The sequence below is a fragment of the Passer montanus genome, unplaced genomic scaffold (genome assembly GCF_014805655.1).
Source record: "Passer montanus isolate IOZ18808 unplaced genomic scaffold, ASM1480565v1 scaffold21, whole genome shotgun sequence".
NCBI classification, from domain to species: domain Eukaryota; kingdom Metazoa; phylum Chordata; class Aves; order Passeriformes; family Passeridae; genus Passer; species Passer montanus.
Window position 1 is genome coordinate 14,250,326 of NW_024366703.1, and position 25,791 is coordinate 14,276,116.

General features: G+C 40.0%; 1 protein-coding gene across 4 annotated transcripts; it reads right to left on the bottom strand.

Annotated features, from left to right (window-relative positions):
* Positions 1-216: 216 nt before the first annotated feature.
* On the bottom strand, positions 217-20,559 carry TIAL1 (TIA1 cytotoxic granule associated RNA binding protein like 1). Of its 4 annotated transcripts, none has more exons than XM_039708742.1 (12): positions 20,299-20,552; positions 13,795-13,891; positions 10,424-10,573; positions 10,074-10,128; positions 9,676-9,763; positions 7,703-7,778; positions 5,716-5,824; positions 5,339-5,434; positions 5,170-5,254; positions 4,755-4,878; positions 4,142-4,281; positions 217-3,303 (listed from the first exon to the last, which is right to left on the bottom strand). In XM_039708742.1, the coding sequence occupies exons 1-12, from the start codon at positions 20,325-20,327 to the stop codon at positions 3,186-3,188; spliced, it is 1,167 nt and encodes a 388-aa protein (XP_039564676.1). In that variant the 5' UTR covers positions 20,328-20,552; the 3' UTR covers positions 217-3,185. The 4 variants fall into 4 exon arrangements, with proteins under 4 accessions (XP_039564676.1, XP_039564677.1, XP_039564679.1 ...); XM_039708743.1 differs by having other exon boundaries at positions 10,424-10,522; positions 20,299-20,551; XM_039708745.1 differs by lacking the exon at positions 20,299-20,552 and adding an exon at positions 8,245-8,617 and having other exon boundaries at positions 10,424-10,522; positions 13,795-13,862.
* Between the last annotated feature and the right edge of the window lie 5,232 nt (positions 20,560-25,791).

The window sequence follows — 25,791 nt, forward strand, 5'->3', positions numbered from 1 at the left end:
AGGCAGGATTGATGAGAAGCTACAGGTAACCTTAGATTTACAGCCTTACTACTGCAACTCTGAAAAATACAAAATGATTTTGTAGGAAATTTTTTTAAATAAAACATCTTTTACATGATTGCAAGTGCATAGTTTACAAGTTCAGCCTTGTCTGCCTGTTGTCAGTTTTACAGCAAAGAGGGACAATGCTTTGACAGATGACAAATACAGGATAAGCCCTTTATCATGTTCCACTTTTATTGAACATTTTCTGCAAATGCAGATTACAACCCTGGTTGAGGTTGCACGCATCAACTTAAGCCATAATAAATCAGTGTTTCTGAAATCCAAATTCTAGTGGTAAGGGTTAGGTAGTGGTCAATTTCTGTAGTTAGAGAAATTACAACAGTGTAAGTGTCACTCATAAAAGCAGTATGGTGCAAGAGGCTCTTTGGTGCCAAAAAATTGTCAGTGATGCATTTATGAATGCTACTGAGTAAAAAGCAATCTAATTTACAACTCCTCCTCGCAGTGCTAGAGAAACATTAAAGGACACTGGAGACCCCCTCATCTTGAGCAGTCTGCGAAGAAATATCACCATTACAGAAAAGCTGTATAAAAATCAATGACAAAAGACTTAAATCAGAAGGTATATCCTATCTTTCATCCTGAAATACAGGTCAGGTACGGCCCAGCTCTACAGCAGGCATATTAAATAATCAGATTTAAAGTGATCTACACATTGAGACCTGAAAGATCACTGCCTTAATCTCACACCCATGTATATGGGCATTTATGTGGCAATGTACTTGCATCATCTAAATCTTCAGTAGCGCCTAAAGAACAAACTGCCTCCACACCAGCATGCACCCAGAACAGCCATATGGCAAACACCTAGAAGGATGTAGAAACCCCAGATTTCAAGTGAAGTCTAAGAAATCCTAAAGAAACTCACAATTCATGTCTCTACTGACTCGTGATTTCTTAAACCGGCTGAGTGTAACAAGAACAGAGTTACTTGTGAGGTTTTTCCAAACTACAATGTATAGGCCGATCCTCGCGTAGATATACACATATGTACAAAATGTATAGAAAAACAAGAGTCCTGTAGGCAAGATTCCTATCTTGAGTGGAAAGACACTACATATACCATAAAGGAGAAAAAGGGCCAATTCTGCCAGCACGAGCACTCGTGGTTCCACACCAACCTCAGTCATTATTGCATGCATTACCTGCCCAGAGTCACAAGTACCTCTGGTGCAGCTGAGCCCACTGACTAAACTGCTCTTCCAGTACATCTCACTCTCAACCTGATCTAAAAGTCAAGGTACTACTTCACACGCCAATAAAAGAGGAGGAAAGAAAACCCTCATGTGACTTGCTACAGAAACAAGTGTAGTTATTTGCACAACCTGGCTGGGTTTAACACAACTGCAAATCTCCATTTCAAAACAGACTACTCTACCTCGCGACACCTGCATGGTCAGAAACAGAAAAGAGAAAATACACAGCTTCTCAGACACTCAGAACTACCATCTCTAAAAACCAAATTTTCTGTTTCTTTTAAAATGCAAATTTGCTTCACTGAGCTACCACTGCAAATCCTACTCTTTCCCTTCCAACCGTGCCTGCCTCAGCATTCCAGATGACAGCTGAGGCATTTGCACCCTCTAGCTGTCACAGGGAGGACACATTACTTATATCTAACTTACATTCATTTTCAACTTCAAATTTATTGAGGCAGTTTATATCAATGTATCCATAAAATAATTCAGAAATAACCCAAGTATACCATTTAAACATCTTCATGATTTATCCATTTACACACTCAGTACACAAACAACCCAGCCTCTGTACAAGTTCATCACATGCAAACCATCCATAAAGACAAAAACTTTAATTAAAAATAAGTCACAACTCAGTGTACTGTTTCAACTGCATCTCCATTTACCAAATGGCACATTGAATATTCTCTAAAATAAGATGTTTTTAACAATCTTGTTAAAAAATTCTTGGGCAAAATATTTCTAGACTTAAAAAACATCAAGATTTTTCAAAACACTCAAGATACTATACAACTTATAATAACCTTGAAATAGGTTTACAAGGTTGTTAACCAAGGTATTTACATACCAAATAATGTAAAGCAAAAAATTTGTATTTCTAATGACAAAAGTGATGCATTAAAGATTTATGAAATTAAAATTAAGGCTCTTTGTTATAGTTCTTTATGTAACTTTACATAATAGCCAACTTTGGAAATGTCAGTCTTGCACATTCTTGTCAATCTACTGCATTTAAAGCAGTAGGGTATATTAAGTATTACTTTGAATAATTACATTGCTACTTCTATGTTTGAGCATGCTTTTGAAACACTGTAATTATGAAATATTTACAATGTGTAGCCTTCAAACTTTATGTAAAAGCCCAAGTATGACTGTCTGATTTGAATACAAACAACATACTTGTAAAAACACTTTTACTTCTCAAAATTAAATGTAAACTACTAGAGTTTTAACAAGCAAACCAGCTTTGAAAAGTTTCAACGTGTGCCTGAATGTGGACAGTAAAAGTTATGTGAAATTTCTCAGACAGTACTGTTTTTCATTTCAAACTGAACTATTCATTGTATCAGCTGTTTTCTGTAAGCATGTAGAAAAATTAAATATTTTTTTAAAAAATTATTCCAAGACCTACATATACTTTGAGCTATGTCCATAGGCTTCTTGAAAACTCAATACTGTCTTGCAGGTTGTAGTGATTGGTCCACAGTTTATTTCAGGATGTGTGTTCAGCTAAAAGAACTCCCTGTTTTTCAACGTCATTTTTCTTAAAAGCACAATGATAAAAAACACTGAAGACAAAACAAAAAAAAAAAAGGAATGGTAACCTCAAGATCAAATTCATTAGCCATTTCTCCTACTATATCAAAATTTGTAGTCAGAATTGTCTTTATTGACTTTATTTTTAATTTTTGTACACAAAGAAAAACATGTTCATATCCATCATGAACAAAAACTTAAAAAGGCAGAACTAGAAGACATTTGTGTCCTTCACCAAAGCAAAGCTGTGCTAAAGGTTCCAAACATTTCCATTTTTAAAATAAATATTTTCTTTTTTTTTTAATTGTCTACATTCCAGTCTTCAGAATGTCACTGGAAACTGCAGCCTATCATGAAATACACACTTTTAAACAGAGTCCCAGCTCACTGCGTTTGGTAGCTTGCCATACCATATCCAGCTTGGTTAGGTATTACAGGAGCACCTTGTCCCTGGGCAGGTTGAGCACCAAATCCACCCATCCAGGCAGCAGATGGAGATTGGCTTAAAAAGAAACAGGATGGTTAAAAAAATGGGGAAAAACAACTTAAATAAAAAAACAAACAACCAAAAAAATACTTCCTACACAACTACTGATATGAAAATAGAACAATTTCTTCTTCTTTTTAATGAGTAAATCAGGTTAAGCTCTACAACATGTGATTCTTGAAAATATCATGAGCTGTTTAAGAACAAAGGAGAAAAAAACCCCACAAACCTTGGGTACCAGCTGGATATGGCACCTGCCTCCAAAGGCATGAACACACACAGGTGGCTGGAACTCAACATCAGTGATGCAGAAATGCAAGAAATACCCAATACCTCATGGGCATGAACACCAGTGATAGCTCTATCAGGGCTTAATATGTTTAACTGGCACCAGATAATGAAGAACTAAGCAAACAAGTTATTTCAAAATTATGTTAAAACAAACAGTTCTTTTGAAGACTTCAGTCTCTGAGAGATCCATTATTAAAAGCCCACCCAAATTCTGAAAGTGCACAAGTTAAAGTGTCTGTGTTCCTTCTCTCCCTGCAGGCAAATATCCGGGCTCCTGGCTCAGACTCACCCAGGATAGATTTAGATACCAGACAAGACCACCACCCAAACTTTTCCTCACTGGGTGGTCTTTGTGCCTCCATCACACACGAAATGTGCCATCAGGTACAAGTCTGAGCTACTCACCCCAGTATCTGCTTATATGCACTGAACATAAACTTTAAGCACACAGGAGTCCCCCTAAAGTTTGAAACCTTGTTCAATCCTTGACCCAAATGAGCCTGAAACTTAAAGCTACAGCACTCTTGGAATAGTCTAAAAAAAATTAAATATAAGTACTCACTCTACTCCAAAACCCTGTTGATTCCATGCTTGGCCATACATTCCATATGATGGTACTTGCCACCCATTTGCCATATATTGCCCATACTGTTGTGGATTTCCATATACTTGGCTCCATTGTCCCCACTGACTGTAATCCACCTGCAGAAAGAATAATCCATTGTACTTCAGATTCTAGAGATGGTTTACATTGCATTTGTGCTGCTGAAGGCAAAGTTTTGGCTATATCACTCAAGAGAGCTAAAACAAGCAATAATGAGATCTGAAAAATAAGATGTCACTATGACTTAATTAGATCCTTGTACTGAAAAATTTGTGTATGCTTGAAACCCCAAAGACTATTTGGTTGGACAGCCACCTAATCTGCAGTTAGCAAAACAGCAAGAATTAAAATTACCTCAAAGTTTCTCCCTATCTTGGATCATATCCAGAAGACAGTAACAGATATTCCATCAAAATCACTAGCCCAATTTGATGAACTGGAACATAACTGAGACAGAACATGGAATTTCATAAGAACTCCACCACAAAATTTAGCCATTACAACTGGGAAGTCATTACAGGTATAAACACAATTGCTTTTGTAATACAAAGAAAAGGTTAAGTACAGTTACCTGTTGGAAATTTTTAGTCATATCAGGGGATTCTTTACCCCAATAACATTTAACAACATGTCCTTCAATTGTGGTTCCATTAACTGAAACAATAGCGTGTGCTGCACTTTCATGGGTTGAAAACCTAAAAAATGTAAAAACAAACCAGTGTTACATTTTACAGTACTTCCACCTGATTACTTAAAAAACAGTGACCCCATACATACAGGAAATCCAGAGAAAAACATCTGCTTTCACAAACATTCATCTTCTCAGGTAAAAATGTTGGTGGCCCTTTTTAAAAGTTCCAAATTATTCTATTAATATATGGTGATAGTTTTTATTGTATCAGGACAAGTTCAATCAAGTGAAATTACAGAGAAATGAAGTGTTACTACATGCACAGACCCAGAGATTTTGCTTTCTCTGTCCATACCTGACAAATGAGTAACCTTTTTCTGGAAACACCCTTATTTCCATAATCTGTCCAAACGGTGAAAAAGTCTGTCTCATAAGCTGATCTACAACATAAGATGTTTTTGAATTAGTGACCATCCCGGTGTCCAAAAAGTTTCAATAATACAAAATAAGAGAATACTTCATACCTGTTAGACCCGAGGCAATTCCTCCACAGTACACAGTACAATTTTTTGGACTTGACTGATTTACTACATCTTCAAATCTCAACTGTTTTGTATTATCTATAAAGAGAGAAGGCTGGATTTCAGCAGTGGGCTGACAGTAACCTAGACACTTACCTCGTACACAAGCATGAATTTCACATCTAACAAACATATTATTAACAAACATAAAATATTTTATGACTATGTTGATACAACATACCCCAAAAAAAAAATCTAATCAAAATCTGGAAGGCAAGCTAATATGTGATTTAAGTGACATGATTTTGGCTTATGTTTTATTCCCCCATTGAACAGTGAAAAGACAGCAAACACAACACAGCATGACATGAAGCTCTTACTTTCTTGTGTACTTTTGGGGGCTGGTGGTTTCCTTGTTGCCCAGTTAGTTCTGATCTGGCGGCCTCCCAACCACTGGCCTCCCATGTGTACAATAGCATTTTCTGCATCCTGAAGAGATTAAAACAGAGATTTAGCACTTCCAAACAAAAACCATGTACAAATCTACTCCCAAGACTTTGCTGTCAGTTAATTCCACTGACAAAATCAGTAACAGTACTCAGAAGTGTACAAAATTCTGAACAATCATAGTAAGCAGACAAACATTAATTAACATGAAAGCAACTGGCTACAGAGAAGGCCCTCAGAAGTCATGTGGTAAAAAATTCCTCCCACCCATTTTCTCCACAGGATAGAAGCCAACTGCAATCATATATATGCTACATCTGAACACATACATGTACACACACACATTTATACCATACAAGCATCTGCATTAGAATGTCCAAAAGCTGCCCAAAAAAGTGGGAAAGTCACACAGATGCCAGAACCAATCACTGAAGTAAAACAACTATCACTAAATGTTTCTTTTGCTTCCTGGAGTTGTGCAACAGATGCCTTGTAAGTTCTCTACATGTTAAAGTCATTGTATGAACACACATGAGAATCCATGGCCCACTTTTTATCTTGAACATGAAACTGTAGACAATCTTTAAGTTCACAGTGTAAGCAGAAACATCTGGTAAGCAAGGGTGAGTTGCTAACAGCTGCAAGAAGCAATTTGTCTCCCAATAGCTTTGGAAGAAGACAGGCAGAGCAAATAGGGCACATTTGAAATGCTTTTCCAAGGGCAAAAAGCTTAAGGAAAAAACTGCCAAGCACAAGAGACAAAGAAAATGTGGACAAGTTAAAGGTGAGCTGCTCCCAGCTAGAATTCTCTTCTCAAACTCAGGACCCTGATCTTTCTAGGTTTTAATTATATCGAGTACTCATTTTGAAAACACATAAATACAAAAATGAAATTACAAAAGATGACCAATAAGAAAAGAAAAACTCAATCCAAATGATAAAACCAAACCTCCAGACAATGAAACACCCCAATTGATTGAAGCACCCTTGGCTCCTAAAGCATGGTGAATACACACTGAAGTGACTAGGAAAGGAAACACTTTCTGATGAATCTTGCTGCTATCCTGCCTGAGGATCACAGCTGAGACAAAAATGGAACAGAGTCCAAGCCAAAACTGATCCAGTCCAATGCAGGAGTTCCATTTTCTCTTAACTGTGTTATGCATTAAGAGCTCAGGCTGGAGTACCTGAAGTGGGAGCATATCCCACTTCCCTGAATCTAGCAGAATTAGACATTCTGAAAAACACAACCCTACAGATGTAGCTGCTGTGGGAATGAACAGCAATCAGGACATGAAATTTAGAGTACTTTTTAGTACTGTGTTTAGAATTCCTCCATTAATTTTGTAATACAAATTTCAAACTGGACTTTTTATGGCTTAGACTAAAAAGAATCCAGTAACTTTAATTCCATGACTGTTACAGTTCCCCCCCGGTCACAGGAACCAAACAACTGTATGATAAGGGAAGAGAAGAGGGGTACATGGAAATAGCAGCTATTTCTTGCTTTTACAGCTGTAAAACAGAACAAAGAAAGCACAACTGGAAAAAACACACTAAATCAAGGCATTCACTTGCAGTAGCTTATGGCATTAGCAAATCTGAAGAAATTACAACTTTTTCTCTGATTATGACATTTCCAGGTAACTGTTACAGAACATCAAAAGAGATCTGACATGCAGGACTTCTGACCACACAAACGGGCTTTATATGCCTAATATCCTGAAACTGTGAGTTTTTTCCTCTGCAAAATATTTAAGGAAAATGATTCACAGTTTCCCCACATTGTCCTAAACATACATACAACTCCTGTACATGTAAATTTCTTTCTCTGAAGTCTAATTAACAGCGAATACCTAAACAGACAAAACTAAAAATGGAAAATAGGAACTATTTTAAACCTGCATTGTGATTACTCACCAGTTTGTTATAAAAAGATACAAAACCATAGCCTTTTGACTTTCCAGTTGCCATATCTTTAACTACCCGTGCATCCCTGTGAAAAGAAGCACAGCTATATGAGGGTAGTATTGATAACCTGCAAAATAAAAACTAAAAGGAACCACACACACTGTATTGTGAGCATAATTTTTTCTTATAAATTCAGTTAGCCCTAAAACTACAGTCATTCCTGAACTCTCCCTATTGCTTCTTTACCTGTTAGAAAAAAGCAGTAGGACAAAAAAAATAACATGTAATAAACATGCAACCTATGCACATAACCTATACTGGCTATAACTAGAATGTTCAAATTTGAAGTATAAGAGAAACAAAGTTTCCTTTTCTAATATTCTATTGGCTAGGGTCCTCTAAGGTTTACTGTTCTATAAATTACTGTAACAATTCTATCTAATTTACCATGCATTTTCTAAATAGTTAAATGTCTTCTGCCTAGTGATACAAAATATATGAAATATTAAAAAAATCGAAAAAGAGGAAAAAATAGGAATTAAAAGGCATACATGGCCTGTTAACAGATTTCTTTATTTTTCTTGGTCAATTCTCTACCATCATTTTGGAGTTTGGGTAGCTGTAAATTTTGAAAAATTGACATTTTCAGAAATTTAAGAAAGGAGAATAAAACTAACAACAATGCTAAGCACACCAGTACGAAAACAACAAATTTACACAGAAATTTTAGTGAGTAAGTTAAAATGATTGGAAATATAGAACTGCACTGAATATAGAATGTTAAAATGTAAATACTAAAATATGTATATATAAATAATGTATAATAAGAATAAATAGAAATGAGAAAAAATCTACAACTGAGTTCCAGTGTGCACAGTTCCTTGCAGTTAGCCTTCAAGATCCTGTCCATTCTTATGAGCAATTCTGCAAAATAACCAGAATGCTATTACTTTTAATTGTGACTTGGACTTTAGAAAAACTGCAGGTCTCAGGTATAAATATAGATTGAGAAACAGAAACCTGAATTATTCTTTTTAAATTGATTTTTAAAACAGTACTACTTACCACATTAAGAGACAAAAAGCAAAGTAAACAAAACAGCAGAGGTAAGAAATAAGATTTATGATTCATTTAAAAATATGCGTACAGAACAAGAGAAAAATAAGAATTTTGTTCTTAGAAATATATTCCTGTAAAGTAGTACAAAAACGTTCATGTGCAACTTTGATTTTTATAAAGATAAACTGATAAAAGATTAACAGACTTTTTTGTAGCAGTACTCTTTAGGACATATATACTTTAGCACTCTCAAGGATTTTGTAATGTTAAATATGTTCAATTAGAACATCAGGTGATGTAGTATCACCTGAATGGTCCAAGAGAAGTTTAAAGAAACATTCTCTGAACTGGCAGAAATGTGCACATATTGTAAAGCCACCATTTTTCATTTAAGATCTTATAATTGTAATTCATCCCATTATCATCCAAAAAACCAGATTTCATTCTCACAAGTATTAGCTTTTTCAAAACAATCCCAAGTTATTAACTAGCTGCTTTATAGAATTATATTTCAATTGCCCAGTTTTCCACACTGCCTATGAAATGCAGCCAAATGCACATAAAACACACCCAAAATACAATATATACCAGTTGTCAAGTCACTACTCTGTACACATTCTCAACACCAAAAAAATCACACTTAGAGCAGTAATTAAATTTTAATAAAAGGTTGAAGGACATTAGCATATAAATTAGGTTAAAAGCACATTGCTTTCAGCAAACCAGAGCACAATTACATTACTGTATTTACATTGTGAAACACACTGAGATACAACCCCTCTTTTCTACCCACCCGCCCACCCCAAGGAAATGAACAGCAGAAAAATTATCTCAACAGATAAGAAATAACATTTCAACTTAGAAACACATTTTCACTATCACATTTTCTGACTGATAATGGAAATGTTTATAATGATACTTACGATATTTTACCAAAAGGAGCAAATGCTGACTTGATGTCTTCTGTTGTTATTTCTGGACTTAAATCCCCAACGAACACATGGAAGTGATCTGAAAATAAATAATTTACTAATCAAATATTTAACTGCTATCTAAAGTTTCAGCTCCTGAGAAAGTGATGCTCTGCACACAGCTCTGGGAACCAGGGACGCTCAGGCTTCCATGTGAAGAGCAGCAGCAATTTAATCTGTCCACTCCGGTTTCCCCAGTTGTAAAGCAGAAACAGAAGAATTAGTTTGCAAAATTCTATTAAACTCTAGATGGGAAGGAGAGAAGTTATGTTTAAATGCATTTATGATAAATTATTACCACTTTGTGAAGTATTTGTGCAGAAGTGATACTGTGGCATTACATTACTTACTGGATGTATCTTTTTTCTGGCTACTTGGTGTTGTTGCCCAGTTTACTTTGACCTCCTGAAAACAAGTATAAGATTTAGTATAAATTCACAAAATTCTTACATTTCATAAGCTCATTCATGGGTGGGTTACAACTCTCAACATTTATAAATCACCATTTAATATAAAACACCATCATCAATAGAAGATCACAAATAATACATTTCCTAAACAAGACTTTTTTGTATATCAATACTTTTAAAAGATTATTCTATCAATATTTAATCTTGGTAAAACATCTTCAATAGTTTTACTAATATTTTCACACAAATCTATATTCTTTAAATCTAAGATTACCACGTGAGCAACTTACCTTTCCCAAAATTTTTCTCCCATTCATAGCAGCTAATGCAGCAGCTGCATCTCTGTGTTCATAAAATTCCACAAAGCAATAAGGGTCATTGCTTGTATGCTGCAAAACAGAAAATCCAACAGAAGAGTTGACCCTTCTGCTATCGGGTTGCTGAGAAGAAAATCCAGGAAAATATATTACTTACAGCTAGAAAGGTTCAGAATGATTTGCATCAGATTTATGAAATAGCCTTTGACATTACACTTAAATGCAAGAATTCTTAAGATGGATTTTTTATTAAAGGTCTTGCAGTTTCTGAAGGATAGCTTGCTGGAATGAGGACTGAAGTTTACTGAACTAAAAATAACTGATCAGAAAAGTGACCTGCAAACTGCATGGAAAGGGGGGAAAAAGGGGAAGAATGGAGAGAAGAAAAAACTGCCTCATGCATATACTCAAAGCTAGGAAGGTTTATTCCCCAGACACATTTTCACCAATTTTCTCTTGCCCTACTTAAGAAATCTTTCCCTTTTTTTGACTGAAAACCACCAGCAGGCAGCAACCTGGAACCTGCACAGTGTCAGTCTCAAGTGAAAAAAGCCAATGACTGGGAAATAATCTTTTAAAAGAACTCAAAATAGTCTGAGAGAAAAGGATACTAACCAACTGACTGTTAACTCTGTTAAACCTTGAGTACAACCTGTTTTTGTAGGATGGCCTATCAAATCACCTTTAAAAATACTCACTGACAGAGGTCACTCAAGTGATAATTGTACCAGAGTATAAAGTGCAAAGAACAGAAGAGTTTTCTGAAAAGCTGATCAGGTGGAAAGGATGCTGAGAAAGCCAACTTGAACACTGGATTTGATCTACCTCCAAGATGTAATGAGTACAACAAAAACTCTAACCAAATCATTTCCATTAACTATTCAGCACGTGCATGGACCAAAAGATGATAAACACCAATATTACCCTAACCAAGTTATTTCTCACATGGAAAGGGAAGGGTCTAGCAGAGAGGAACTGCTCTGGCATCAGTATTCTCACTATCAACCTCCCCCAGTGCAGGTAGAACACAGCTGTAACACAAGCTAAGAGAAGCCTTTTCAGCACTCCTATTTAACTTCTCACAACCCATACACACTTACACTGATGAACAATTCTAATCCTTCCCCCTAAAAACTGATTGTACAGCTTAAACGTAGTTCTGTCTACTCGTGAAGCTGTGAAGATGCAGCAGCTGAATGGATCTCAAGGCTTTTATACACCTAAAATGGTCTTGGAGTCTGAAGTCATCCTCCTGAATGCTGTCACTGCCTGGGGCCTCCAACTGATGCACAATGAACAGATGAGACAAAATGCACCTGAGATCATAAAGAAAGTTTCAGCCACAAAGTTCTCTACAAGCACACTCACCTCAGATGCCCCAAAAACGAAAGCCTTAATTCACCCCTCCTCCCACACTACTTTGGGAAACCCATTTAAGGCTTCTTTAGGAAATTTGGTGTAGTTTATGCTTCAGCTGAAGTACAGTCTTACTTTTAGATTGCAGGGAGCTCTTCTTTAGCACTGAGAACTTGTCTGAACATGAGAAGAATCTCTTTTGCCGACCCTCAGATCTTTAGGTGTTCAAACCATCTACAAATACTGTGCCAGCAGCCTGAGTATTATACACCCCCAAAAGAAACACCTGAACTTTTTCAACACTTGATGTGTTCATGTCATATACTCTACAAAAGAAAAAGGATGTCTTGATACACCTGGCTAAAATGGAAAAATCACAGGTTTTTAAAAGGTGATGGTGGTGCTAACAATGGTAAGAACCACCTACCCATGACACAGTCCCTAGGACAGGTTTACCACACACTGTGGAAGGATGGACACCAGGGACAGGTCCTGTGACAGCTGCAGGTGCCAGTGCAGAACCCAACCTGCACTTCTGTGACTGCTTCTTGGCAGCTGCTGAGATCAGCCCAGTGCAGGCACCCCTGTGTGACTGAACACAGCTGCCAGCAGTTCTTGTTCATCTATTGTTTCATGAAGATGTCTCACTTAGGGAAAGATCTTAAAACCACAAAGCCTCAACCAAGGCAAAAATGTTGGAATTTCTCATCTGATCCTCAAGAAACCAAACTGCTGCTAACAGCTCTCACCCAGCCAAAGGTGGGAGCAGCAGCACCTTATGTCTGCAGAGCACATGACAATCAAAACTGTTTCTTCAGAGAAGAACTAACAACTGTGATCTGTCAGCCTTCTGTTACTTTTCTCCAATAAACTTAAAACAAATCCAGCAGAAGAAAGTGTCACATGGGAAACTATTAGTCCAGACAAAGATGAGAGTGATTAAACAAGCAGCAAGTTGATGATTAGCTAAAAACAAAGAAACAAACAAGCTGTGTGACATACTGAAAGGAAGAAGAAGCCCACAGGGGAGTTTCTGGTAGCATTCCTAAAGAAGTCAGGTCACAAGACTTGCCTTTTAATACTTTCATTAACAATCTTGACAGAAAACTAATGGAACTGTCCTCAAGAAATCTGTAATTACAAGTTAGTAAGAAGCATAAGATGTAGTAAAAAGTATGAAGAGTATACAGAAACCAGAGATGAGGGAACAAAGCTTACACCTGGCTGAAGCTCAGATTAGTTCCTGCCTCCTCAAAGTTTACCAGTTACAAATGTAGAAGGAAGGAAAAATACCAGGGAGAGAGAAATTTTGCAGGATGTGTCAAAAAGCTCACAGAAATGGCTGCCAACCACAAAGGTACCAGAGTATTTACAATGGAGATAAGAAAACATTAATACTTACCAACACTCTGTGCAAAAGACTTTATCTGCAATACTATGGAAATTTTGTCACTTTGTTTCAAGGAAAAATTAATTTAAGGACAGGTGCAGACAAGAACTATTTGTACTGGTGCAGACAAGAGGTATTTGAGCTAGTGAAGAAAAAGCTGAGGAAGAGTCAAACTTATTTTGAAGGATTTCTTACTTTTCATCATAGCAAAGAACCATTTATTCAAGAGGGACAAGAATTACTGAGGCTCATGTTCAAATAAAGTGAAAAATGTACAAAACAGCCATGAATAACACTTGAAATAATAAGGCTTCTGATCATCAGAAAAAGTGATTCTGCAAAGAGGGGGTAACAAAGTTTTAAATAAAGTGGAATCTCACCACCAGCTGATAAAAGGTATGCCAGGGCTACAGGCAAAAGCACAGGACTGCACACACCAGGTCCCTCCTGCAAAGAGTTACCCCCAGAGCCAAACACACTCAACCCAAAGAAACCCACTGCCAGGAATGGCAAAAGAAGCCCTCAGCTTCATTTGTTTTGGACAACTTAGGATAAAGTTACATTACATTTGCTACCCCCCAGATGTGGAAGGCCTTACCTCTGTTATCATTTTACAGCTTTTGCATGGTCCAATCTGGCTGAATAACTGAAGTATGAGAACCTCAGTCACATCTCTGGAGAGGTTTCCTACATAGCTACACAAGGAAACAAAAAAACCAAAATTTTAAACTAGAAATTGTCATATTTTAAAATGTAACTATGGCTTTAAAAACTTAAACAACTATAAGGAAACTCACTTTAAAACATCTCAGGTATCTTAAAGACAATATTTACTAATTATTTCACAGTTTTAATGCAGTATTCATGTGGTTTCTAAATTACAATGTTGGCCACACAACTGAGAAGTGAAGCTTGATGCAGACAACGCTGGACACCAAGACCTAGTGCCAATCACTTCCTTGGCACAGAGATGTCAAAAGCATGAAGAACATTGCTCAAGAATGTTGTGCAGAACAAGCAACCAACTGGGCAAGATATTTTAAGTTTCACTTCCCACTGAGTATCTCATCAAGAATACTTCTGAATTTGGGTACAAACACACATCTAACTCCCATGAGCTCAGGAGCAGCTCTCGGACAAATTGTGCTGCCTTGCAAAGAACCAACTCAACTTTTCTGTTTTCCTGAGCATTTGGAAAGCCAGCCCACTCACCAACAGACAAGGCAATTTATGCAGCATTCTGCATAGGAATGCACTCTACAGCATCTATCTCAACAGCTCCCACCTCTGTAATACCCCCCAAAGTTCTGGCAGTGCTATTTTAATATCAACCAGACTTCTTGATTGTTGTTAGTAAATCCTCAGAAATGATTCCAAGTTTTGAAATACTTATCAAGTTTAGATAAGAGTCCTAGATTTAGCAAGTCACAATAACGGCTGAGACAGTCATGAATGCAAAACTAAATTCTTTTTAACAATGTGACTAATTTGTAATCAAATTGTAAACAAAGTGATCAGTTAAGAGAAAGGCCTGTCACAGTAACAGATGTCACAAGCCATCAGCAGAGGGACATTCATCACCTTTACAAACAAGCCTATCAAGGCATAAGGAATTCAAGTGCCACCAATAAGATGAACAGAACCTTCTGTGATTTAGAAGTTGAAAGAATAGACATTTTACTCATTTTACTCTGGTCAGTTATAGAACATCATAGAACTGCAAACTAAAGTCAGCCTGACCTGTTAACACAGTGAACATAAACATGAGCAAGCCTTTCTTATTGCTCACAGACAAATTTATTTTGAGTTAACTACAGGTGTGCTCTGAAATTGCTCTGAGAGGCAACCCTTGAAAGTTTTTCAAAAGCAAATTGTGTTTGACAGCTGGACTTTCATCCGGATCAGCAAAATTAAAACGGACAATGTTTGTTTTCATCAGAACACCACACAACCTTATCAAGAAATGTTTGTTTATGTTCTTCTTTCAGCAACTGTGGGGCAATTCTGCACTTTCTCAGCAGGACTTCAATGCTACAAGATCCAGAGTGACTTTCTGAAGTACCACCTGAATACAGAACATCCACTAAAATCCTTCAGGTACTCATTATTTTCTTATTAAATATGTATGAATTAACACAAGCCATTGACAGAAGCCTGGATTGTTATGAAGCTTTTCAGCAGAGAAATGAAAAACTGCAGAACTCTAAGACCCCTTACAGGACAAACTGTCCATCTCAATGACTCTTCAGTTCTATCCTGAAAACTTAGTAGTTAAACATTCATCCTTACCTTCTTTCTGAAATATTAACTAATTTTTTGTTAATCATTCACAAAGAATAAATTGTAAATCACTAATAGCTTTTAGTGGAAATATTAACCTCTGAAGATCCTACTAAAATCAGATGGCAAGTGTATATTCCAGTAGGAATTCCAACATAAAGGGTCAGTTTATTGCTAGTACTGGCTTCCTCTGTGCGCTGCAGAACAGCATTCATTATCACTGAGCCTCCACAGCACACTGATACAGTAACACTGATACGAAATTAACACATTATTTCTACTGCAAAGCAGATACAGCAAGGAATACAATTAACACTAACAACAACAACAAAAAGTATCATCCTCTTCTGCATATATTAACAAGTATTTGGAAAACACAACAAGTCTGAAAATCAAGCTGGAGAATTCCTCTCAGTCAGACAAAAATTTTAAAAAGAAAAAAAAAGCTAGGGAAAGCCATTCCTCAGCAATCTATTCAACTAAGGTAAGAAAATTACACTAACTGCTAGACTATTTAAGATATAGTAAGTGTTTTTTTGATCCCACCATGTCTTCAGCAAGATAGTTGTGACAATGTTGCATCATAACCTCAGCTATGAAACAAGCTGCCTTTTCACAAAAATCAGGACCACCTTGACTGCTAGATCCAGATGGGATGTGAAATCCTACTGGTCCTTGAATTCCCTGAATGTATCTGATAAATATTGCCTTGGTGCATAATATTACCATTAGTCAGAGGTGTTCCCACCCTTCCCAAGTTGCCAAAACTCAAACTTCAGAAATGCACCCACTGAGGATACTGCACAGTAAAGGTTCATGCAGCAAGGACAACACTCAGAGACCCAAATCTCTCTTACTAAATGTAAAATCTGGAACTACGAATCTCTACAACTTTGAAACAATATGCCAAAAAGTAAGACTTGATGGTTACTTTCATGTCTTTAAGCAGACTGGAGTAACATCACCTCCTTCAGCAGTTAGAGATGATTTAATAAAAACATACAAGCAAACATCTTTAATGTGAATGTCTGAATGCTACAGAGCTAAGAAATCAATATATTCACCACATTAGGAGCAGACACCTCACCTTTCTGGAAACACAAAACCTGGCTCAGCTGATGCTAATCTCCCACCACACATGGCCAGCCTATGGTCAGCTTTCCCCTGTCCAGCTCCATTTCCACGTGATGGAACACAGCAGCACTTCTACTTCACTAAACCAAAATTATCCACAAAATTATCCACCACACCTCAAGAAACCAGAAGACTCCTAACACGCCATTGTACTGCATTTCAACCTTTTTGGACTGATATATTCTAGAGGGTGTATTATGCAAACTTTTTTGAAATGATGAAACCCAGCAAGGCAGAAGCACTTACTAAACTCTTATAGGTGGTCTGAGATGATGTGACAGGGCAGCAAAAGCTGTGGCTTTTTGCACACAGGCAATAGTGTTTGCTACTGAAGCACTCAAACACCAATTAGCGTTTGAGTGCTTCAGGCAGCTCAAACAAAACCCCAACAGCAGCTACAAAAAAACCCCAACAACCTACAGCCAGATAGATGTCCTGACACACATATTGATCTATTACACTTCCGAATGCTGCTGACAACACAAAGAATAACAAACTGCTTGAAATTCAGAGATGATGTAGAACTATTTAAGGAACACAAGTCATGCATCAGTCCATAATGAGTTTTGGAACACAACTCTTCAGCTTGAGCAGCAAAACTCTCTTTTTGAAGGTAAATAGGTTTGGATTGCATCCTAAACAGGGAGGTAAGAAAGGGACATTTACAACCACTACTTTTAGGTACACAAAACTCCTTTACACTCTATTTTGGAGGAAAGATAGTAAATTTGATTTCTCTCTCACACAGGCAACACACAAGTAACGGCAGTTTCCGTATTTAAAGAGGAAATAATGATAAGCAATAAGGTAAGTGATGGGCTTAAGAGCCCATAGAAATTCTAGAAACTCTGCCTAGTGCTTGTGAGCTACTGGAAATAAAATGATACCAAGAATAATCCACTATGCAGCCTCCTCCAGGAGACAACATTCCTGCACAGAGCTGAACTGAGAGGAAGTTCAAGAGAAATGAATCCGGGTGAAGCTTTACTCCTGCACCTTATCCACATTCCAGACCTGGAATACAGCACAGCAAGGCTGATGAGACAGCAGCTGCAGGCACGCAGTGACTTCAGACAGTCCCTGACCAAACCACACAAAACATTTCTAAAAACTTCAACAACAATATACAACTTTGCAACTTTCCTGGCTGCCTGTGAGAACTGATAACATTAGCAACACATCAGGTTTCTGATAGTTTAGTTTTCACTTAAAAGTAGAAGCAGGATTTTGATACAGCCTGTGAAATCTAACTACTCACAGAGAACAGAGCTTTCAAGTGTTCTATTAAAACAAAAAACAACCCAAAAAAAATCAGAAGCTCACAGCTCATCTTAGGACCAGCTAAAAAATTACATGTGGCAAATCACGCAGAAAGGCCCCTACTCCTGGAAAGTTTTTTGGCAGAAATAGCTAAGGTTATTCTTCACGTTTCTATAAAGTTAAGAAATAAAAATGCAAACAGTGTCAGCATTCTATATTAAGCCTCAGAAAATATTCTGAATTCTTAGAGGTTTATGACTGCCCTATCATGACAACATAACAGCCCTGTAAGTACTGCAAATTGAAACAATCCTCATTCCCGAGCTGGTTAAGATGGGCATAAATGTTGAGTGAACAGTGGTAAGGTAGGTTTTGCTTTTTATAAGTAAAAAAAATGGCTTGCGGCTGTTAAAAAATAAAATTCCTTCCTAATTTACAGATTTTGGATCTCACTTATTCCTTCAGGAGTGAAAAACTAAGACATTCAAAAAGTACTGCTTACACTACCAACCAAGTGCTTTGGCACATGGTGAAATACCTACTGAAACAATTTGTTCTTCATTTTCTCCCCCCTCCCCCTCCCCAAATAAACCAAACAATGAAAACTTAGAAGTTCAACTAACAATATTTTTATTTGTTTTTCCTGGGGGACAGTGAGTTTTATTTATGAGATCACAACTGTTCTATAGAAAAAACAGTGCTCAGGATAATAATCCTTAAAACATGCCTTGCTATTCTAAATTTAAAGATATTTCAGATAAAAAGTAGGGACGAGAAGGTAAAATGTAAAAAATGCTACAGCAAAATTTTTGTCTTCCAAGCAAAAAGCCTCCAGATAATTACAGGAAAGTAACCCTTTGTGATTGTGGTTACTACAGAACTGCTAGGAAATTCATGTGCATGCTGTTTATTAGTTTAACAAATGAAACAGTCACACGTGTGCAATAATCCATCTGGGGCAGCTGCAGAGATGCTAGTTCAGACATCTTAGCACAAATTTATTTTCTTCTTGTTAGTGACTAAGTGGGTTAAGTCAGGTCCTTGATGGATGTGTACCCATGACCAGTGTGGTACCCAAACTTGTCAGCACCAAAAGAACATCTTAAAACTTAGTGGGAATATAGCAGTTCTTGAAAAGAAAGAAAAAGAGCCAATAATGAAGAAAAAAGCCTTGAAAATAAAGCTGAATAAAACACTGTGTGACTCTGCTCTTTCCCCTCCTCCTACTCTAAAACAACACTCCAACCTAGGTCTGCTCTGAGGGCCAGGCAAACTCAGATCATCAAACTCAAATCAACACAAAAAGCATTTCAGATCTTCTTACTCAAACTATGCACCTCAGGGAGCAAGGACTAAGTACTTATACTACACTATACACGAGTTTAAAGAACTTTTGCAGACCTAGAAAGGAGAAAAACAAATTTGCTTGCGAAGCCTTAAATGCCAAGTCATCATTTTGGTAGTGAGAACAGTATTGTGAGACATTTTACTCTGTTTCTCTTTAGAGTGCCTTTCAGTCCAGACTATCTCGGAGAGTTTTTCTGAAGGCTACTGTCCTAAAAGCTAAATAGACAAAGATTTCTTTTGCAGCGTCCTGAGCCGTGTTTGTCATCTGGGCAGCACGAGCATGAGCCTGCCTTTCTTCCAGGCACAGCCCGAGCGCTGCCCCGCTCCCGGAGCCCCAAACACCCTCTGCAAATCTGGGAACGGCTGAAAAGCAGCAGCAGCACAAAATCTCTGCTCTCAAGTGGCCAACCACAAGTGCGAGCCTCCCTCGCTTAAGCCAACAAGACAAAGAAAATTCATCAAAACCACATCTGCAAAGCTGAGAAGGACCCGACAGCAACCCCAGAACGCCCAGATTTGTATTTTTCAAGCAGAAAAGGGATGACAGGCACCAAGTGACCGAACAGCGCGGAGAGACACGGCCAGCACAGTTATTTCTCTCTGCTGGGCCCGATACGCTGTTATTGAGCCACGGCGTGACACGCTGGAGGGAAAGCGATCCCTCCCGCTCTCCCGGCGCTCCCCATCCCTCCCACCGCCGGCAGGGCACAAAGAACTTTCCCAGCGCCGGCACCGCCGTGCAGGGCCCGGGGGCGGCCTGCGCCCCCCGGGAAGGCTCGGGACCCCCGCCTGCACCTCCAAACCGCCGGGGACGGGCCCCGGAGGCTCCGGGGATGGACCCCGTCACTCGCCGGCTCCAGCCGAGCTCGCCCGTGCTTTGCCGGGCTGGGAGCGGCGCCGTGTCCGTGCGGGCCGCGCTGCCCCTGCCCGGACCCCGCCGCACACGCTCCGTCCCGCTGGGCGCCCTGCGCTGCCCCGGCACCCCCGCAGGCCCCGGCCCCGCTCCGCGGGAGCGCAGCCCTGCGCCCGCCGCGCTCCGCCCCGGGCCCGCTGCGCGCCCCGCCGCCCCCTCCCCACTCACAGGGTCCTGGGCTGCCCGTCGTCTTCCATGATGGTGGGCGAGCGCCGCTCTCCGCAGCCGCGCCCGGGGGCAGCGCCGGAGGGGCCCGGCGGCGCACGGAGGCGAAGGGAAGGTGAGGAGGGTGCGGGCGGCCCCGGCTCCCCCCGCTCCGCGTCGCCCCCGCGCCAGGTCCCGCGGCCGCAGATCCCGAGCGGGAGAGGGAAGCGGCACCACAAAATGGCGGCCGCCACCAGACGCTCAGGAAGCCGCGCTCTGCGCAGGCGCCGCCCCGCGCGCTCCCGGACCCGCTTCTCCTTCCAGGCCCCGCGGGGCGCGATGGGGATCGTAGGCACGGGCGGGAGAGGCGCGGCGGGGCCCCGCAGGCTACTGGGAGTTGTAGTTCATCTGAACGCGCATAGAACGGAGCGGGAGAGAGCGAGAACTACAGCTCCCGGCATGCCCCACGGCAGCGGCGCCGCGGGGGCGCGCCCGGGCCGCCGCGATTGGCCGCCGGCAGCCCGGGAAGATTCGCTTCGTCCCGATCCCGGTCCCGGTGCCGGTCCCGGCCCTAATCCCGGCCCTAATCCCGGGCCCACCGAGCGGGACCGGGGTGCCAAGGCTGCGCTGGAGCGCGGTGTCGCCGCGTGCGGAGGACAGCGCCGCGCTGTGCCCCGAGGCTCATCCCGCGTGGCCGCGCCGGGCGGGCGGGCCGGCCCTCAGCGGCGCTGAGGGCAGCCACAGCCGCTGGGAGAGCACGGCCCGGGGCTCGGGGCAGGCTGCCCGGCGTGTGGCACGGCGTGGGGACCAGCTGGTTCTGTCAGGTCCCTGCCAGCCCAAAGCGCTGTGATTCCCGGTAATTCCGGTCTCATGTGCCACATACGTGTGTGTGTACACAAGCACCGATCAGCTCGCTGGGAGGATGAAGGGATGTGGGGTGTTTAGGGCCCCCACGGAGAGAGGCGAGCTAGGAATTGCCAGTGGGAAATGGATCAGGGTGGCTCTGCCCAGGCAGAGGATGAGCATCCTCACATGCAGCACCTGCAGAATTATCACAGCTCTCTCTGCAAAAAATCCCTTTGTATACATATTGAATACCCAAGTACTCTTAAATATCCTCTTCCTAAATAGTAATATCACAGGGGAAACTGCTTATATAGTTATCAAACTCAATATTTCCGTGCCTGCTGCTCTCACAGTAGTGTTTCCTCTCTTTAATTTAAACATGCAAGACTGTTGCCAGGCACACATTTCTGGTAGAAGTTTTTTGTAGCACATGGGTGCTGAGGGAGGTGGCTTCAATAACTCTTAAAAATGTATTAAAACCAAAGCAGTTTGAATATGTAAGGGATTAGTGGAGTACTCTAAGCATGGATTTTGAATAGCAGAGATCTGCACGTAAGGAATTTCCGTGTCCAGTGTCCAGCAGGCATCAAAGACATTTTTTGTTGGTCTACAGGAGTAAATGCCAGGAATTCTTGGAGTGTTGTGACATTTTCCAGTGCCTGCAGCTCCAGGAGATGATGCAGCAGGACTGGTGTGGGACAGAATGGAGTCGTGGCACCCAGGTCTGACCAGCATCAGGGTGTGCAGCACTGCCTCACTGCCAGGTCCCTGGCAATGTTTTTGTCTAATGCAGCAATAAAATAATAATAATAAAAAAACCCCCTAAAGTTTGTTTCAATTTCAGAGATATTCAAGGTCCCTGCAAAAAGTGGGTATAAATATATAAATTGCTTTATAAAGATAAAGCAATTATACACTGACTGAGTCTTCAAGCCTGTACTGAGGGTGAAGTTTAAAACTTCACTGAGGGTGAAGTTTTTCTACTGGGTTTGGGATTTGCAGTATTCAGAGTGTTGGAAAGCACTGATCCCAGGAGAAATTCTCTGGGAAAAAAACCCCCAAAACTTCACTGTGCACCATTGTTTTCCTGTTAAAAAGTACATTTTTGAGATCTGTTAATGGGGGGGATCAGAGCCAGCCAACATGAGATTAGGAAAAGGCAAAACCTGCTTCTCCTTCTGAGAGAGGGAGACCCATATGGTGGATGAGGAAAGCAGTGGATGTGTCTGGACTTTAGAAAAGAGTTTAACACCATTTCCCAGAGCATCCCGTGGTGGATGAGGAAAGCTGTGGATGTGTCTGTCTGGACTTTAGAAAAGAGTTTAACACCATTTCCCAGAGCATCCTCCTGGAGAAACTGGCTGTCCATGGCTTGGACAGGGGCTCTGTTTGGTGGTAAAAATCCGGCTGGATGACTGAGCCCAGAGAGTTGCCCAGATGTTACAACAATGTCACAGTTTTCACTGAGTTTTCATTGACTCCAGCAAAGGAATTGTTTTGCACTTGCCTCTTGATTTATCTCTGTCACAGTATCCAATCTACTGGGAATTGTTAGCCTGCATACCTTATTCTTAATTCCAAGTCTGGCAGCTCTGCTGTGGCAGTGAAATCTTGCAGAGATGGTTTGCTGACTGGTCTTCACCTCAGCTCTAAAATCAAAGCACTTCTGATTTTTTTTCCCCTACAGACCCCACATTTTACAGATTTATGAAGAAAATCAAGACACGGGAAAGGTTTGAGTTCTTAATCATGACCTCAGGACACTGTAGGTCCTCCTGGGAGGCAGCACAACTTGGAATCAGGAATAGGGATGCCCTGGGAGGGAGAAGCCAGTGCTGCTCTGGCACTGCTGCTTCCCCAGAAGGGAGGAGGAGAGGATGGGATAGGAGGAGAAGAATTTGGGAGAGCATCTTTGAGAAGCTGTTCTCACCCAGAAGAGACACTGCAGGATGTGGGACAGTGAGGTCAGAGCCCTGAGGGGAAGCAGTTAGAAGGAATCTACACTTAAATACATTTTCTTGCTCTTCATCATCTTTTCTTCAATAGTAAGAGGGTTAGTCTTGATATCCAGTCTCTTTTAAATCTAATTACTTCAATTTTTTTCTTTCTTTACAGATCTAATTATCCTTCTGAAGAACAGGAGGTGTGGTGAGACTTAAAATAACTCCTCAAATATGGAGGATTTCAGATGTGTAACAGAAATACCTGGGGCAAAATTTGGAGATCTCCTCATCACTGCTACCCAGCCCTTGGTCAGACTGGTCAGATTCCTGTGATCTCACTGGGAAGTAGCACAGAATTATGGAATACAACCAGGAAAGGAGCCTGAACTTAAACCATGTCCTGAAAACATGCTTTCCACTCCCGACCTTGATTTCTTTTATTTATTTTATATAAATATATATATATATTATATAATATATATTTATTTATTTATTTATTCTCCCCCCAAAACCTAATGCTTTATCTAAATGGAAAGTCTTTAGTTTCACCTGGCTTAGGTGGGAGGTTGGCATCTACAAGGAGACAGGGCTAATAGTCTGAGCTATTTAAATTTTGCAATACAGACACAGCCAAAGTTCTTCCCTCACAGAAAACAGGTAGGAAACCAGACCTAGGTCAGGATGGGAGCTGAGCAAAGTAAACTAATTAAATAATAATTCATAAGCAAGCAGAAAAGGAATTGTCAAATAACTAAAACTTCTAAAAATGAGAAAACTTGAAGAAGGATCAGTTTCCTGCCAAAAATTACTCTTTTATTTTAATTTCAGTTGCCTTTTACTAAGAGCAAGAAATCTTACCTGTAGGTCAAAATCAGAAGAGTAATTTCTCTTTTTTTCATAGTTCATCAAGCCCATCAACTATTCAAAAAATTTGGTTGTAATAATTGACAGCAACCAAAAAAAAAAACCCACAAGAAAAAGCAAATTTCATTACAGCTTTATGTTTCAGGGTAACACCTTTTTTCTTAAAATTTCACCTAATTCCTCTGAGCTGTAAGTTTCTCATGTGGAAGTATAACTTAATCAAAAAGCATCTAGAGCCTTTACACATGGAAAGGTCATTCCACCAAAAATAAACATAAAGACGCTGCCAGTCTACTGGAAGTTTAGTTCAAATGCCATCCAGAATTTGTCATCTGTCAGCTTCCTCGTTTGCAGCAAGAAAAGACACACGTATTCTAAAATACAAGAAAACTTTCTGTTATGTCACACTGCTCCTGTTTGATCATAGTCTAAACTCTGGAAAAGCTTTGGATGGGATCCCAGGGAGCCAAGAGCAGAAAATGTGCCTGGCAAAATCAGGGAGTTAAAGACACAGACAAACTGATGCAGTGTTGCTTTCCTAGGTTCACAAAAAGAAACTTTGAAGGCTGAATCACCTCTGCTTTAAAAAGCCAGAAGCTTCACAACATCTTTATTTCTGTTGTGAAACTGAAGAGAAATATTCCAAGAGAACACAACTCCCTGGACATCTTAACAGGAGACATCTGCTTATCATAATTACTCCAAACTTTGATCCTTGCAGCTCAAGAGTTTGTTATACCAAAACCATGAAGCAGAGCTGTATTAGACGTCTTTATTTGATTGCTCAGAACCAAAAGAGATGTTATTCCAAACATATTTGTTTTTAAAATGTATTTCTGTGCATTATGCATACTTCATAATCACTCAGCATCTTTGTTTAATTATGCTAAATAATGGTGAGCAAGAATATTCTCATTGATTGTACATTAAAACATCATTCACTGACACATAAATGCACCATATTACATGCACAACCTTGCACAATCTCTTACAAAGATTTTGTTTCTGAGACTTTAGCCCTGGAACAAGCGAAAAGGGGATCCATGCACACAGATAAATTGTAAAAACATGGTGGGGATTCTGTGCAAAAGTCACCTGGAATTCTTTGACTAGCGAGGCTGGAAACCTGAAACCTGAAATTCTCATCATGTATTTTCTTTTGGGAGATTTCTGGCAGCATTCATGTTAGAGAGGCAAGAAAGTCATGTAGGATATTGCTGTCTAGACACCATTAGATCACAGCATCCCACACTGTGTGCTCAGTACAAGGGCTCAGTCATGCAAGACTCTTTCTTTTAATCTGTTTACTGCTCTGCTGGGTCTTGCTGCCTGCTCGATACTGCTGCAGACTGCTCAGCTCCCTCTCTTGCAAGTTCTTCCTGGATGTTCACACTTGGCATTGCTCCCAGTGAAGATGTGGAGCTAGAAACCCGTGGTGAAATACAGAGAACTTCAGTCCCAGAACTGGGTTCTGCTCCTGTTGATTAAAGCAGCAGAGGGTAAAGGCTCAAAACAGAATTGTCAAAGCAAAAATTTGCACCTAATGCAGGATGGTTTTCAGGAAACACAGACATGGAGCCAGTAAAATTCTCAGACAAAAGACGAAAAAACCCACATGCAGTGATCTTGTGGTGTAGAGCTGAACTGGGCTGCAAGAAATAAAGGTTAAAGGCTCTGATCTGGGTAAGAGCCACAAGACTTGAACCACAATCCAGTGCCTGGCCTAAGCATGGGATTATTCTGGGATGTTATTTACATTTTTCTACACAATGGCAAAAAAGTAAAGATTTTTCCTTCTCAGTGAAGATCACTGACAATTAAGAAATCTCTGAAGATTTTCTTTGGATGGAAGAAGAAACCAGGG